Source organism: Haematobia irritans, chromosome 3, assembly GCF_050003625.1.
Source record: "Haematobia irritans isolate KBUSLIRL chromosome 3, ASM5000362v1, whole genome shotgun sequence".
Classification (NCBI taxonomy): domain Eukaryota; kingdom Metazoa; phylum Arthropoda; class Insecta; order Diptera; family Muscidae; genus Haematobia; species Haematobia irritans.
In genome coordinates this window covers 46,204,864-46,222,960 of record NC_134399.1, presented here as the reverse complement: position 1 = coordinate 46,222,960, position 18,097 = coordinate 46,204,864, and the positions used below count along the sequence as shown (strand labels likewise).

The following is an 18,097-nucleotide window of genomic DNA, read 5'->3' as shown; positions in this document are numbered from 1 at the left end:
ATACGTCGATGTCGTATACTCTTAATGTCTGTTATTTAATCTCTTCTGTTCTCTATTCCATTGCGTGAATATATTTGTTGTTGTTTAGCCAATGGTAAATAGGAACAGATTTGCCTATTAATGAGTCTTGCTGAGAGATCAAAAACATTATTGTGGAGGTTTAGAATTGGAAGGTGGTAAGATATTATTTTGGATATTCACATTACAGTTGTGTCGAAGATGACGGATGAACTGCTTGTTAGTCTAAGGAAGCAGAGGGGCATAATGAGGGGTAATATAACTCGCGTTAGAAAATTATTGGAATCGACTGGCACGACGCTTGGTCGCATTGACTTGGAATGTAGACTTGAACTTTTAACATCATACATTGATCAATTGATGACAATACAAACAAAAATTGAAACCATTGATGCGGAAGATGACAAGCGTGCTGAACTAGAGGAATTGATTATAGCGGCAAAATCAAAGTTACTTGAGTTGCTTGGCAAGCACAAACGGAAAGAGAGTAATGTTTTAGATACGACTCTTGGGGTCACGTCTTCCTAATTTAAAGTTACCGTCTTTTGGAGGCAAATACTGTAATTATCGAAATTTTATAACCTCATTCAAGAACTTGGTAGATGAGGAGCCCACATTGTCTGACATAGAGAAGTTTAATCATTTATTAAGTTGTTTAACAGGAGACGCATTGAGAACAGTAAAGGCTTTCCAAGTAACGGAAGCTAACTATCCTAAGGCATTTGAAAGATTAGCCGAGCGATATGATAAGAAAACATTGATTTTTTTTGACAATATAGAAAATTTGTTTGATATTCCGAAAATGGTCGGACCCGACGCCTCTGCTTTGAGGAGCACAGTCGATACTGTATCTGCTATATTCGGATCATTGCAATCATTAGGTACACAAGATGAAATTGTTAATGCTTTGATCATACATTTGGTGTTGTCAAAGGTTGATATTGACACAAAAGCGAAGTGGAATGAACAGCTTGACTATACCAATTTGCCCACATGGGAGAAATGTGCAAATATACTCATTCGGAGAATGAGTATATTTGCACCCAGTAGGGGTGAACGAAATTCAAAGAAGCGAAATAAAAGAAGCGACAAACGATAAATTATGTCTATATTGCAAATCGGCAAACCATAGCATTTGCGAATGTGGAAGTTACGCAGAGTTGTCAGTAGGCCACCGATTTGATTTCGCTAAGAGGAATTCTTGTTGTTTAAACTGTCTTAGGGTAGGTCATATGGTTTCAAAATGTAAGCTTCCTCGCTGTAAAATCTGTAAACGGCCCCATCATATGCTGTTGCATAGATACGAGACACAAAACTCCTCTGGGGGAATTGAAACTGGAATAAGTGTTATGCCGAGTACATCGACAGAGGCGGTAAATCACTTATCTACACTGCATGCTTCCTTTAAGTCAACAGTTGTTTTAGCTACGGCAATAGTGGATGTTATGGATGGTCATGGAAATTTGCAGCCAGTTAGAGCTTTGCTGGATTCTGGCTCGCAATTAAATTTAATAACCGACGACGAATATTCGTGAATCACGATATTTGTCGTGAATTACGAAAATTGTTGTGAATCATGTGGGAGCGTGAGGCATAATCGTTCTTCGTGCGTGAGCGTGCGCGAGCATGACTTTTCATTCCGTGAATTTGCGTGGGCGTGAATGAGTACAAATATTTGTTCGTGAATGTGCTTGAGCGTCAGCGAAATTTCACTCACGTTCCCATCCAAATATATATATATATATATATATATATATATATATATATATATATATATATATATATATATATATATATATATATATATATATATATATATATATATATATATATATATATATATATATATATATATATATATATATATATATTTGGATGGGAACGTGAGTGAAATTTCGCTGACGCTCAAGCACATTCACGAACAAATATTTGTACTCATTCACGCCCACGCAAATTCACGGAATGAAAAGTCATGCTCGCGCACGCTCACGCACGAAGAACGATTATGCCTCACGCTCCCACTTGATTCACAACAATTTTCGTAATTCACGACAAATATCGTGATTCACGAATATTCGTCGTCGGTTATTAAATTTAATTGCGAGCCAGAATCCAGCAAAGCTCTAACTGGCTGCAAATTTCCATGACCATCCATAACATCCACTACTGCCGTAGCTAAAACAACTGTTGACTTAAAGGAAGCATGCAGTGTAGATAAGTGATTTACCGCCTCTGTCGATGTACTCGGCATAACACTTATTCCAGTTTCAATTCCCCCAGAGGAGTTTTGTGTCTCGTATCTATGCAACAGCATATGATGGGGCCGTTTACAGATTTTACAGCGAGGAAGCTTACATTTTGAAACCATATGACCTACCCTAAGACAGTTTAAACAACAAGAATTCCTCTTAGCGAAATCAAATCGGTGGCCTACTGACAACTCTGCGTAACTTCCACATTCGCAAATGCTATGGTTTGCCGATTTGCAATATAGACATAATTTATCGTTTGTCGCTTCTTTTATTTCGCTTCTTTGAATTTCGTTCACCCCTACTGGGTGCAAATATACTCATTCTCCGAATGAGTATATTTGCACATTTCTCCCATGTGGGCAAATTGGTATAGTCAAGCTGTTCATTCCACTTCGCTTTTGTGTCAATATCAACCTTTGACAACACCAAATGTATGATCAAAGCATTAACAATTTCATCTTGTGTACCTAATGATTGCAATGATCCGAATATAGCAGATACAGTATCGACTGTGCTCCTCAAAGCAGAGGCGTCGGGTCCGACCATTTTCGGAATATCAAACAAATTTTCTATATTGTCAAAAAAAATCAATGTTTTCTTATCATATCGCTCGGCTAATCTTTCAAATGCCTTAGGATAGTTAGCTTCCGTTACTTGGAAAGCCTTTACTGTTCTCAATGCGTCTCCTGTTAAACAACTTAATAAATGATTAAACTTCTCTATGTCAGACAATGTGGGCTCCTCATCTACCAAGTTCTTGAATGAGGTTATAAAATTTCGATAATTACAGTATTTGCCTCCAAAAGACGGTAACTTTAAATTAGGAAGACGTGACCCCAAGAGTCGTATCTAAAACATTACTCTCTTTCCGTTTGTGCTTGCCAAGCAACTCAAGTAACTTTGATTTTGCCGCTATAATCAATTCCTCTAGTTCAGCACGCTTGTCATCTTCCGCATCAATGGTTTCAATTTTTGTTTGTATTGTCATCAATTGATCAATGTATGATGTTAAAAGTTCAAGTCTACATTCCAAGTCAATGCGACCAAGCGTCGTGCCAGTCGATTCCAATAATTTTCTAACGCGAGTTATATTACCCCTCATTATGCCCCTCTGCTTCCTTAGACTAACAAGCAGTTCATCCGTCATCTTCGACACAACTGTAATGTGAATATCCAAAATAATATCTTACCACCTTCCAATTCTAAACCTCCACAATAATGTTTGTTGATCTCTCAGCAAGACTCATTAATAGGCAAATCTGTTCCTATTTACCATTGGCTAAACAACAACAAATATATTCACGCAATGGAATAGAGAACAGAAGAGATTAAATAACAGACATTAAGAGTATACGACATCGACGTATACGTATACGACTGAGACGACTAGTGTCTTGAAAGAGAACTTAACGAAAGCGAGAGAAGTAAATATAACTCCAAAACAAAATACAAATAGGCAGAATTAAGAATTGCATGTACTTCTTTAGTTATTAGTGCGCTCCAACTTATATACATACGCGCATACATAACCCACTTGGACTGTGTATTATAAAGGGTGATTCTTTTGAGGTTAGGATTTTCATGCATTAGTATTTGACAGATCACGTGGGATTTCAGACATGGTGTCAAAGAGAAAGATGCTCAGTATGCTTTGACATTTCATCATGAATAGCCGAACGATCTGCCACAACGTCGAATTTTCAGTGAATGGGCCCTAGAAAAGTTGGCAGAAAATCCGCTTTTTTATCGACAAATTTTGTTCAGCGATGAGGCTCATTTCTGGTTGAATGGCTACGTAAATAAGCAAAATTGCCGCATTTGGAGTGAAGAGCAACCAGAAGCCGTTCAAGAACTGCCCATGCATCCCGAAAAATGCACTGTTTGGTGTGGTTTGTACGCTGGTGGAATCATTGGACCGTATTTTTTCAAAGATGCTGTTGGACGCAACGTTACGGTGAATGGCGATCGCTATCGTTCGATGCTAACAAACTTTTTGTTGCCAAAAATGGAAGAACTGAACTTGGTTGACATGTGGTTTCAACAAGATGGCGCTACATGCCACACAGCTCGCGATTCTATGGCCATTTTGAGGGAAAACTTCGGAGAACAATTCATCTCAAGAAATGGACCGGTAAGTTGGCCACCAAGATCATGCGATTTGACGCCTTTAGACTATTTTTTGTGGGGCTACGTCAAGTCTAAAGTCTACAGAAATAAGCCAGCAACTATTCCAGCTTTGGAAGACAACATTTCCGAAGAAATTCGGGCTATTCCGGCCGAAATGCTCGAAAAAGTTGCCCAAAATTGGACTTTCCGAATGGACCACCTAAGACGCAGCCGCGGTCAACATTTAAATGAAATTATCTTCAAAAAGTAAATGTCATGGACCAATCTAACGTTTCAAATAAAGAACCGATGAGATTTTGCAAATTTTATGCGTTTTTTAAAAAAAAAAAGTTATCAAGCTCTTAACAAATCACCCTTTACATGGGTTGTCAGAGACGAGACATACATACACTTAACGGATTCTTATTACCTTTTCCCTTTTGCATGTCTTATCAATGTAAATATTATGTGGGGAATATTATTTGATTGCGCAACAAAATACGATTAAATTTTTATATAATTACTGTATGAGCATTGTCGCATCAAACATACATAAATTACCATTCACATATAGTCTTCATTACCTGTACCATGCTTTTAACTGAACTTTTTCCTTTCATTTTCCAAATTTCACTGGTTTATCCGATGGACAGATTCTTCTTTATGATGTTTCCAGATGACAAGCTTATTATAAACACGTGTACAAGTTGTCAAATAAATCGTCTTTCTCACCCCAACGATTTACTCGATGAATACAAATTTGAATATTGTGAATTTTATGGTTTTTCTTTTTTTTTAAATTTTGGACACAAATAGACCCTGCTCGGGCGCCAAATGTTTCGTAGGATTTTCTACGAAAGTGATTTTCAAAAAAAGTTTTAAAAATTTTGCTTAAACAAAATTCACTAAATGAATGATGAGGCTCGATCGACTTCTTTTCAAACAATAATTCATTTTATTCAACACTTCATTGCTTAAGCCTAATGTTCTCTCTATCTCGCACAGCAATCTATTACATTTAAATAACATTGAGAGCTAACAGCTGAATAACAAAAACAGAATTCAATGATATATATTAAAAAGCAAAGATATACAGCTAAAAGCAAAGTAACTTAAGTAGTAAAATATATTAAAAAATCTTAACCAGTTCTAGTGGTATATTAAATCTCCTCAAACAGTAGTAACTCTAAATTTTTTATTTTTCAGTAGAGACAAAAAACTGTAGTAAAAAAGTATTAACTCTGAAGACAAGAAAAGGGACATAAAGGCATTTTTGAAATGAAAGAATAGTAAACAAGTATAAACGGCCATAAGTTCGGCCAGGCCGAATCTTATGTACCCTCCACCATGGATTGCGTAGAAACTTCTACGAAAGACTGTCATCCACAATCGAAATACTTGGGTTGTGGTATCTTAAAACTTCTTAACATCGTTTTCTAAATTATGAGTTAGTCCATACGTGGTATATATTAGACAAAAAAGTTATGTATAGTTAATTCTACAAATAATTACGAATCGATATGGACTTTTTGCACGGTACGTAGAGAGCCAGAATTGAAATATGGGGGTCGCTTATATGGGGGCTATATACAATTATGAACTTGATATGGACCAATTTTTGTGTGATTGGAAATCGATTTATCTGAGGGATATATATAACTATAGACCGATATGGACCTAGTTAGGCATGGTTGTTAACGACCATATTTATACTAGCACAATGTACCAAATTTCAACTCACTCGGATGAAATTTGCTCCTCCAAGAGGCTCCAAAACCAAATCTCGGGATCGGTTTATATGGGGCTATATATGATTATGGACTGATATGGACCACTTTTGGCATGGTTGTTAAATATCATATACGATCACCACGTACCAAATTTCAAGCAGATCGGATGAATTTTGCTTCTCCAAAAGGCACCGGAGGTCAAATCTGGGGATCGGTTTATATGGGAGCTATATATAATTATGGGCTGATAGGAACCAATTCCTGCATGGTTGTTGGATACCATATACTAACATCACGTACCAAATTTCAACCGAATGGAAAGAATTTTGCTCTCAGAATTTCACCACGACCCAGAATATATATACTTTATGGGGTCTTAGAGCAATATTTCGATGTGTTACAAACGGAATGACAAAGTTAATATACCCCCCATCCTATGGTGGAGGGTATAAAAATGGGAGAATTTTACAGTGTGTATCGTTTTTTTTAACCCTTTCGACCCTAAAGTTGCCTGTGGGCAACTTTTTGTTTTGGTTTGGGGACTCACTGTCAACGTTGTTTTTCTTTTCGTCCATAAAACTGTATCGGTATCGAAAGCTACAAGTGTTTTCTTCAATTTGAATAAAAAATAGATAATTTGGTGGTCAATTAGCAATTTTCTTTCATTAGTACGGACGCGCCCCAAGCAAAAAATATTTGCGAATTTGGAAAGATGTTTTTATACATGTGACTTTTTTTCAAAAATTACAACAAAAATGTTGAAAGTTGTAGTACATATTAAATAAAATATTTGTGGAAATAATTTGTGCAAAAAACCAACATGTGAGGAATTTTTTAAGTTGTAAAGTTGCCTGTGGGCAACTTTTGGACAATTATGGTTGTAAAATTACATATTTTTCGACATGAGACCTAGAGAAAAAAGTTTAAAAAACAATTATATTGAACTAATTTTGAACTTCAATTAGGACGTCACTGTGACGTGGAATGCGGCGATGATGTGGAAGATATATCTGCAGTGCTGGGGAGGAATTTAGAAGGAATCGTTAATTGGGAGGAAGCCATAGATATCGGTCTTCATGGTTACCTACTGGTGGATTAGTACGAATATTGGCGCTTTACATACTATACTGTGGTTTTTAAGACCGCCAGATAAAATGGCATGGGTTCAAAACAAAACATTTTCGTAAATCACGCTTGATTTACTCGAAGCAGTGAATGAAATTCAAACCAAATGTCGTGAATATACGTGAACGGGACTACACAAAAATGTGTCGTGCGTGAGTAAAAATCAAATTGTGTTCGTGATTGTGAGTTATTGATAACATTCGTGTTCACGATAAAGTACACGTTCACGATAAAATTGACGCTCACAATAAAACAGAGACACATTAATTGTACTGATTGTTCCGTCATGAGTTATGATTGTTAAGTACTCATCAGTAACTGCAGCGAGTCATGAGATTTGTCGTGAATCACAAGAATTTTCGTGAATGGCAATTGTTGTATCACGAACATTTTCGAGAATGATGAACATTGTTGTAAGTCGCGAGAAGTTTCCTCAATTACGAGAATTTTATTGAGCCATCAAAAATTGTCGTGTCCCGAAAATATTCGTGAATCACGATATTTGTCGTGAATTACGAAAATTGTTGTGAATCATGTGGGAGCGTGAGGCATAATCGTTCTTCGTGCGTGAGCGTGCGCGAGCATGACTTTTCATTCCGTGAATTTGCGTGGGCGTGAATGAGTACAAATATTTGTTCGTGAATGTGCTTGAGCGTCAGCGAAATTTCACTCACGTTCCCATCCAAATAAATATATATATATATATATATATATATATATATATATATATATATATATATATATATATATATATATATATATATATATATATATATATATATATATATATATATATATATATATATATATTTGGATGGGAACGTGAGTGAAATTTCGCTGACGCTCAAGCACATTCACGAACAAATATTTGTACTCATTCACGCCCACGCAAATTCACGGAATGAAAAGTCATGCTCGCGCACGCTCACGCACGAAGAACGATTATGCCTCACGCTCCCACATGATTCACAACAATTTTCGTAATTCACGACAAATATCGTGATTCACGAATATTTTCGGAACACGACAATTTTTGATGGCTCAATAAAATTCTCGTAATTGAGGAAACTTCTCGCGACTTACAACAATGTTCATCATTCTCGAAAATGTTCGTGATACAACAATTGCCATTCACGAAAATTCTTGTGATTCACGACAAATCTCATGACTCGCTGCAGTTACTGATGAGTACTTAACAATCATAACTCATGACGGAACAATCAGTACAATTAATGTGTCTCTGTTTTATTGTGAGCGTCAATTTTATCGTGAACGTGTACTTTATCGTGAACACGAATGTTATCAATAACTCACAATCACGAACACAATTTGATTTTTACTCACGCACGACACATTTTTGTGTAGTCCCGTTCACGTATATTCACGACATTTGGTTTGAATTTCATTCACTGCTTCGAGTAAATCAAGCGTGATTTACGAAAATGTTTTGTTTTGAACCCATGCCATTTTATCTGGCGGTCTTAAAAACCACAGTATAGTATGTAAAGCGCCAATATTCGTACTAATCCACCAGTAGGTAACCATGAAGACCGATATCTATGGCTTCCTCCCAATTAACGATTCCTTCTAAATTCCTCCCCAGCACTGCAGATATATCTTCCACATCATCGCCGCATTCCACGTCACAGTGACGTCCTAATTGAAGTTCAAAATTAGTTCAATATAATTGTTTTTTAAACTTTTTTCTCTAGGTCTCATGTCGAAAAATATGTAATTTTACAACCATAATTGTCCAAAAGTTGCCCACAGGCAACTTTACAACTTAAAAAATTCCTCACATGTTGGTTTTTTGCACAAATTATTTCCACAAATATTTTATTTAATATGTACTACAACTTTCAACATTTTTGTTGTAATTTTTGAAAAAAAGTCACATGTATAAAAACATCTTTCCAAATTCGCAAATATTTTTTGCTTGGGGCGCGTCCGTACTAATGAAAGAAAATTGCTAATTGACCACCAAATTATCTATTTTTTATTCAAATTGAAGAAAACACTTGTAGCTTTCGATACCGATACAGTTTTATGGACGAAAAGAAAAACAACGTTGACAGTGAGTCCCCAAACCAAAACAAAAAGTTGCCCACAGGCAACTTTAGGGTCGAAAGGGTTAAAAAAAACGATACACACTGTAAAATTCTCCCATTTTTATACCCTCCACCATAGGATGGGGGGTATATTAACTTTGTCATTCCGTTTGTAACACATCGAAATATTGCTCTAAGACCCCATAAAGTATATATATTCTGGGTCGTGGTGAAATTCTGAGAGCAAAATTCTTTCCATTCGGTTGAAATTTGGTACGTGATGTTAGTATATGGTATCCAACAACCATGCAGGAATTGGTTCCTATCAGCCCATAATTATATATAGCTCCCATATAAACCGATCCCCAGATTTGACCTCCGGTGCCTTTTGGAGAAGCAAAATTCATCCGATCTGCTTGAAATTTGGTACGTGGTGATCGTATATGATATTTAACAACCATGCCAAAAGTGGTCCATATCAGTCCATAATCATATATAGCCCCATATAAACCGATCCCGAGATTTGGTTTTGGAGCCTCTTGGAGGAGCAAATTTCATCCGAGTGAGTTGAAATTTGGTACATTGTGCTAGTATAAATATGGTCGTTAACAACCATGCCTAACTAGGTCCATATCGGTCTATAGTTATATATATCCCTCAGATAAATCGATTTCCAATCACACAAAAATTGGTCCATATCAAGTTCATAATTGTATATAGCCCCCATATAAGCGACCCCCATATTTCAATTCTGGCTCTCTACGTACCGTGCAAAAAGTCCATATCGATTCGTAATTATTTGTAGAATTAACTATACATAACTTTTTTGTCTAATATATACCACGTATGGACTAACTCATAATTTAGAAAACGATGTTAAGAAGTTTTAAGATACCACAACCCAAGTATTTCGATTGTGGATGACAGTCTTTCGTAGAAGTTTCTACGCAATCCATGGTGGAGGGTACATAAGATTCGGCCTGGCCGAACTTATGGCCGTTTATACTTGTTTACTATTCTTTCATTTCAAAAATGCCTTTATGTCCCTTTTCTTGTCTTCAGAGTTAATACTTTTTTACTACAGTTTTTTGTCTCTACTGAAAAATAAAAAATTTAGAGTTACTACTGTTTGAGGAGATTTAATATACCACTAGAACTGGTTAAGATTTTTTAATATATTTTACTACTTAAGTTACTTTGCTTTTAGCTGTATATCTTTGCTTTTTAATATATATCATTGAATTCTGTTTTTGTTATTCAGCTGTTAGCTCTCAATGTTATTTAAATGTAATAGATTGCTGTGCGAGATAGAGAGAACATTAGGCTTAAGCAATGAAGTGTTGAATAAAATGAATTATTGTTTGAAAAGAAGTCGATCGAGCCTCATCATTCATTTAGTGAATTTTGTTTAAGCAAAATTTTTAAAACTTTTTTTGAAAATCACTTTCGTAGAAAATCCTACGAAACATTTGGCGCCCGAGCAGGGTCTATTTGTGTCCAAAATTTAAAAAAAAAGAAAAACCATAAAATTCACAATATTCAAATTTGTATTCATCGAGTAAATCGTTGGGGTGAGAAAGACGATTTATTTGACAACTTGTACACGTGTTTATAATAAGCTTGTCATCTGGAAACATCATAAAGAAGAATCTGTCCATCGGATAAACCAGTGAAATTTGGAAAATGAAAGGAAAAAGTTCAGTTAAAAGCATGGTACAGGTAATGAAGACTATATGTGAATGGTAATTTATGTATGTTTGATGCGACAATGCTCATACAGTAATTATATAAAAATTTAATCGTATTTTGTTGCGCAATCAAATAATATTCCCCACATAATATTTACATTGATAAGACATGCAAAAGGGAAAAGGTAATAAGAATCCGTTAAGTGTATGTATGTCTCGTCTCTGACAACCCATGTATAATACACAGTCCAAGTGGGTTATGTATGCGCGTATGTATATAAGTTGGAGCGCACTAATAACTAAAGAAGTACATGCAATTCTTAATTCTGCCTATTTGTATTTTGTTTTGGAGTTATATTTACTTCTCTCGCTTTCGTTAAGTTCTCTTTCAAGACACTAGTCGTCTCAGTCGTATACGTATACGTCGATGTCGTATACTCTTAATGTCTGTTATTTAATCTCTTCTGTTCTCTATTCCATTGCGTGAATATATTTGTTGTTGTTTAGCCAATGGTAAATAGGAACAGATTTGCCTATTAATGAGTCTTGCTGAGAGATCAACAAACATTATTGTGGAGGTTTAGAATTGGAAGGTGGTAAGATATTATTTTGGATATTCACATTACAGTTGTGTCGAAGATGACGGATGAACTGCTTGTTAGTCTAAGGAAGCAGAGGGGCATAATGAGGGGTAATATAACTCGCGTTAGAAAATTATTGGAATCGACTGGCACGACGCTTGGTCGCATTGACTTGGAATGTAGACTTGAACTTTTAACATCATACATTGATCAATTGATGACAATACAAACAAAAATTGAAACCATTGATGCGGAAGATGACAAGCGTGCTGAACTAGAGGAATTGATTATAGCGGCAAAATCAAAGTTACTTGAGTTGCTTGGCAAGCACAAACGGAAAGAGAGTAATGTTTTAGATACGACTCTTGGGGTCACGTCTTCCTAATTTAAAGTTACCGTCTTTTGGAGGCAAATACTGTAATTATCGAAATTTTATAACCTCATTCAAGAACTTGGTAGATGAGGAGCCCACATTGTCTGACATAGAGAAGTTTAATCATTTATTAAGTTGTTTAACAGGAGACGCATTGAGAACAGTAAAGGCTTTCCAAGTAACGGAAGCTAACTATCCTAAGGCATTTGAAAGATTAGCCGAGCGATATGATAAGAAAACATTGATTTTTTTTGACAATATAGAAAATTTGTTTGATATTCCGAAAATGGTCGGACCCGACGCCTCTGCTTTGAGGAGCACAGTCGATACTGTATCTGCTATATTCGGATCATTGCAATCATTAGGTACACAAGATGAAATTGTTAATGCTTTGATCATACATTTGGTGTTGTCAAAGGTTGATATTGACACAAAAGCGAAGTGGAATGAACAGCTTGACTATACCAATTTGCCCACATGGGAGAAATGTGCAAATATACTCATTCGGAGAATGAGTATATTTGCACCCAGTAGGGGTGAACGAAATTCAAAGAAGCGAAATAAAAGAAGCGACAAACGATAAATTATGTCTATATTGCAAATCGGCAAACCATAGCATTTGCGAATGTGGAAGTTACGCAGAGTTGTCAGTAGGCCACCGATTTGATTTCGCTAAGAGGAATTCTTGTTGTTTAAACTGTCTTAGGGTAGGTCATATGGTTTCAAAATGTAAGCTTCCTCGCTGTAAAATCTGTAAACGGCCCCATCATATGCTGTTGCATAGATACGAGACACAAAACTCCTCTGGGGGAATTGAAACTGGAATAAGTGTTATGCCGAGTACATCGACAGAGGCGGTAAATCACTTATCTACACTGCATGCTTCCTTTAAGTCAACAGTTGTTTTAGCTACGGCAATAGTGGATGTTATGGATGGTCATGGAAATTTGCAGCCAGTTAGAGCTTTGCTGGATTCTGGCTCGCAATTAAATTTAATAACCGACGACTGCTCACGTAGGCTTCGACTCAAGTTGACTCCAAACTTTCTCTCTATGAATGGTATTGGTAGCATCAATTTAAAATCATCTCACAAGGTAACTGCGACGTTGAAGTCTCGATTAAATGCATGCAAGTTTCAAGATGAATTTTTAGTTTTGGATTCGATATCCTCTTGTCAAGTTGACTCCAAACTTTCTCTCTATGAATGGTATTGGTAGCATCAATTTAAAATCATCTCACAAGGTAACTGCGACGTTGAAGTCTCGATTAAATGCATGCAAGTTTCAAGATGAATTTTTAGTTTTGGATTCGATATCCTCTTGTCATCCAGTTGAAGATCTGGGCGGCATTGAAAAATTAATACCACCTAATATACAACTGGCAGACCCTAATTTCGCCAGGAGCTGCAAAGTTGAAATGCTCATTGGAGCCGATATTTTCTTTGAAACCTTGTCAGTTGGACAGATAAAATTGGGCAATTCCATGCCAAAATTGCAAAAAACGATACTGGGTTGGATAGTTGCCGGAAAAGCTCATGTACCGAATGATACAAAATTTGCCAGTTGTAATGTAGTAGAAGATTCTAGCACAGAATAATTGGACAACCTTGATAGATTCGTGCATAAATTTTGGGATTTGGAAGAGCTTCCCGTTTCCAATAAAAAATTTACCGATGAACAACTACGCTGTGAGAATCATTTTAAGGCGCACATAAAAATACTAAGTTGTGGCAGATTTGAAGTAAAACTTCCGTTTAAGGCTAATCCATCAATGTTGGGTTCATCGTTTGAGGTGGCCAGACGCAGATTTTTGTCGCTAGAGAGAAGGTTATCAAAATCCCCTGATATCAAGGAAATGTATACCAATTTCATGAGGGAGTACGTGACGCTAGGGCACATGTCAGAAATAACAAAATTTCCCAATGGATCTCATTATTTCTTCCCACACCAGTGCGTGTTAAGGCCTGAGAGTTCATCGACGAAACTGAGGGTAGTTTTTGACGCCTCATGTCGCATCAGTACGCAAGTTTCCTTAAACGAAATATTAATGGTTGGTCCTACCATACAATATGAATTATACAATGCATTGATTCGATTTAGGTCTCACAAATATGCCATGACTGCCGATATAACGAACATGTACCGGCAAGTTTTGGTATGCCCATCTGATAGAAATTGTCAGCTAATCTTGTGGAGAGAGAATGAGACAATGTCAATTAAAATGTTTTGCCTTAATACCGTAACGTACGGAACGGCGTCAGCACCATTCGTGGCCATTCGTTGTTTGAAAGAGCTAAGTGACAGCAATAAAGAAAAATACCCGATTGGTGCTCGGGTTATAAAAGAACATTTTTACGTAGACGATCTCTTAACTGGAGCTGACTCTCGTGAAGAGCTCGAAGTTATAAAGAGAGAGGTTGTTGCAATTTTGAAGAGCGCGGGTTTCGAATTGGCAAAGTGGCATTTCAACGATTCTAATAGTAAAACGGTCACAATGATTGAAAAGAATCTTACCGATAGTGAAATTAACTATACAAAGACTTTGGGAATGACTTGGTGCCCTAATGAAGATTCTTTCCGTTTTAAGCTTAGGTTTGATATTGGAAATGCTAAAACTACAAAAAGAAATATACTTTCACTATAGCCCCATAGTGTTACAGGCCAAAATCATTTTACAAGAACTATGGCGCCGTAACCTTAATTGGGATGAATCTGTACCGATGTCTATCGAGACGGCATGGAATAAATTTAAATCATGTCTTGTAAATATACAAAATTTAAATGTTCCCAGATTTGTAAATACTACATCGAACTCTAAAGTACAAATTCACTGTTTCGCAGATGCTTCTGAAGTTGCATATGGTTGTTGTCTTTATGTAAGGGCCATTATAAACGGCGTAGTCAATATACGACTTTTAACAGGCAAATCAAAAGTTGCTCCCCTTAAGAAAAGAAATCTACCAAGGCTAGAATTATGCGCCGCTCACTTAGCGTCAAAAGCATGGAGCGTTGTGAAACCCACATTCTTTCCGCATATAGACCGGGTATTTTTCTGGACCGATTCCAAGATCGTATTGCACTGGCTTAAAAAATACCCAGCGTGCTTAAGCACATTTGTTGGATACAGGAATGGTCAAATGATTCAATTTGGAGACACGTACCATCAAAATCGAATCCAGCGGATATTGTGTCCCGTGGCTGTGACCCGGAAGAACTGACAAAATCTATTTGGTTTAAAGGGCCAGAATTCCTTTACTTAAATGAAAATTGTTGGCCGGAAAATAAACTTGAACTTTCAGATGAAGAGAAGTGCCTTGAACTGCGGAAAGAGAAAACAACTTTAATAGTTTGTCAACTCTTCCTCCTATATGAAGATTCTGAGAACGTTAGCATATATGTTTCGTTTTATGAAACCAGTGCAAGAAAAGAACGAGATATAACGATTACAGCAGAAGAGATTAATTTTTCGTTTCTTAAGGTGGTGGAAGTTATTCAAAGAGAAGCATTCGGCAATGAAATAAAAAGTATGAAAGAGAATATGGCCGTAAAATCGAGTATACAAAAATTAACCCCCTTTATGCGTAAGGAACAGTTTTATGATGGAACCTTGGAGCTTATTCGTGTAGGTGGTAGACTAATAAATGCACCCATTGAGTATGATGCAAAATTCCCTCTGCTGCTACCAAGGGCATCTAGGTTTGTTGAGCTTTATGCAAAATACCAACATTTTAAGAATTGTCACGCTGGAGCCAAAGTACTTCTCGCAATTTTAAGGCAAAGAATTTGGATAATAAACGGGAGAGAGTTAGTGCGGAAAATAGTGAGAGATTGTATACATTGTTTTAGATATCGGCCTAAACTTTTATCCCAAATTATGGGAAACTTGCCGAGTGATAGATTTAATTGTTCAAGACATTTTCTTGTAACGGGAGTCGATTTCTGTGGGCCTGTCTACACATCATATAGAATTCGCGGTAGACCCCCTTACAAATCCTATGTGTCTATATTTGTTTGTTTTACGTCGAAAGCAGTACACATCGAACCTGTATCAGACTTGTCGACTAATGCTTTCATTTCTGTTTTAAAAAGGTTTATCGGAAGGAGAGGTCTTCCAGCCCGTATTCATTGCGACAACGCCACAAATTTCGTGGGGGCCAACGCCAAGCTAAAAGAATTGAAGGACGCAATGTTCAGCGAGACAGGCCAAAAACAAATAACAGACTTCGTAGCAGAGAACGGTATCGAGTTTGTGTTTATTCCTCCTCGCGCACCCCACTTCGGCGGCTTGTGGGAAGCGGCCGTCAAGTCGACGAAAAATTTGCTCTACAGAACAGTGGCAAACGCAAACCTAACTTTCGAACAGTTAGCTACAGTCTTAGTAGAAGTCGAAGCCATTCTAAATTCAAGGCCGATAGCACCAATGACAGACGACCCCAAAGATGGAAGCGCGTTGACACCAGGTCATCTACTAATAGGCACGTCTCTAAAAGCCATTCCCGAAATAAACGTGACAGATTCGGGTACAACCAACAGTGGCAACAAATAAGCAATTTAAAGGCTCGATTTTGGAAAATTTTCCAAAGAGATTATATCGTAGAATTGCAAAGCCGGACAAAGTGGTCAAAGCCGCCCCGAAACCTAGAGGTGGGCGCATTGGTACTCGTACACGAAGTAAATACGCTCCCCCAAAAATGGTTGATTGGAAGAGTTTCTGCTGTGGTTGCAGGTGCCGATGGTATAGTACGAGTAGCGGACATAAAAACCAAAAATGGCATTATAAGGCGTGCTATCCATAAATTGGCGCTTATTCCAATGCAGTCTTGAAGGCTTACGTCCATTCAACGGGGCCGGGATGTTTGAGGAGATTTAATATACCACTAGAACTGGTTAAGATTTTTTAATATATTTTACTACTTAAGTTACTTTGCTTTTAGCTGTATATCTTTGCTTTTGAATATATATCATTGAATTCTGTTTTTGTTATTCAGCTGTTAGCTCTCAATGTTATTTAAATGTAATAGATTGCTGTGAGAGATAGAGAGAACATTAGGCTTAAGCAATGAAGTGTTGAATAAAATGAATTATTGTTTGAAAAGAAGTCGATCGAGCCTCATCATTCATTTAGTGAATTTTGTTTAGGCAAAATTTTTAAAACTTTTTTTGAAAATCACTTTCGTAGAAAATCCTACGAAACAACTACCCTTTTGTTTAATCGGTGCGATATGTATTATCTATAAGAACTTCATTAACCCTATTCTGCCTTTTAAATTCATTTCAAAAATGCCTTTATATCCCTTTTCTTGTCTTCAGAGTTAATACTTTTTTACTACAGTTTTTTGTCTCTACTGAAAAATAAAAAAAATTGAAGTTACTACCCTTTTGTTTAATCGGTGCGATATGTATTATCTATAAGAACTGCATTAACCCTATTCTGCCTTTTAAATTCAGTTTGTAAGAAGAGATTGAATTAAAACTATGTTCTCTTTTTTAATTTAATTAAATTTAGGGATTTACGAAATCCAGAATTTTTTCTAAATCCAGCCAACTTTTTCCGAAATTCCAGAAAAAAAGGCCATTTGAATCTGGCAACCCTAGTCCACTTCCGGAACTGCTCCAGCTTAATATCGCTGCGGGAGTATGGTCATACTGATAACGTGGCAGGATCCTGAGCCAACGACAGCAACAGTGGGTCATCAGACCTCTCGACATCTCCCGCACAACAATATTCTCCGCCGCAGCATCTGACACCCAATATTGTTGTATCAGTTCCGGGGTGTGGATCATGTTTGCAATTTAATTGCAACGGCTCCGAGGTAAGATTAGTAAGATTGTGGACTTTATGAATCGGAAGAGAAACAGGGAGGCGGTGATCCAAGAGAGGAAGCTGAATAACACATGCAGCCTGCGCCATTGCAATGAATACAATGTGCTACGAAAGGATCGCACAAGAAGTGGAGGTGGTGGCCTGGCTTTCATATTACACTGTTCCGTGCAGTATAGACCTATCCCGCTTGTGCCAGACACTAGTGACCCGTATATGGAATGTATGGGGGTAGCAGTCAAGTCTGGGGATGCCGAGATAGAGCTATACAATATGTATAAACCGCCGGTTGGTAGCTGGGCTCCAGGTTATAGATCACACATTGAGTGGCTGTTATGCGGGCATTACCGATTAGA

The 18,097-nt window shown here is 37.0% G+C and overlaps 1 protein-coding gene across 1 annotated transcript; it reads left to right on the top strand.

The window, feature by feature from the left end:
* The first annotated feature begins 10,686 nt into the window (after positions 1-10,686).
* On the top strand, positions 10,687-16,775 carry LOC142230688 (uncharacterized). The gene is made up of 2 exons (XM_075301319.1): positions 10,687-10,998; positions 16,010-16,775. The coding sequence occupies exons 1-2, from the start codon at positions 10,963-10,965 to the stop codon at positions 16,742-16,744; spliced, it is 771 nt and encodes a 256-aa protein (XP_075157434.1). The 5' UTR covers positions 10,687-10,962; the 3' UTR covers positions 16,745-16,775.
* The last annotated feature ends 1,322 nt before the right edge of the window (positions 16,776-18,097 follow it).

Coding starts and splice junctions, on each gene's coding strand:
- LOC142230688 (XM_075301319.1), top strand. CDS start 10,963: ATGAAAGGAAAAAGTTCAGTTAAAAGCATGGTACAG. Junction 10,999..16,009: donor CAGTTAAAAGCATGGTACAG/GTAATGAAGACT, acceptor TGTTTTAAAAAG/GTTTATCGGAAGGAGAGGTC.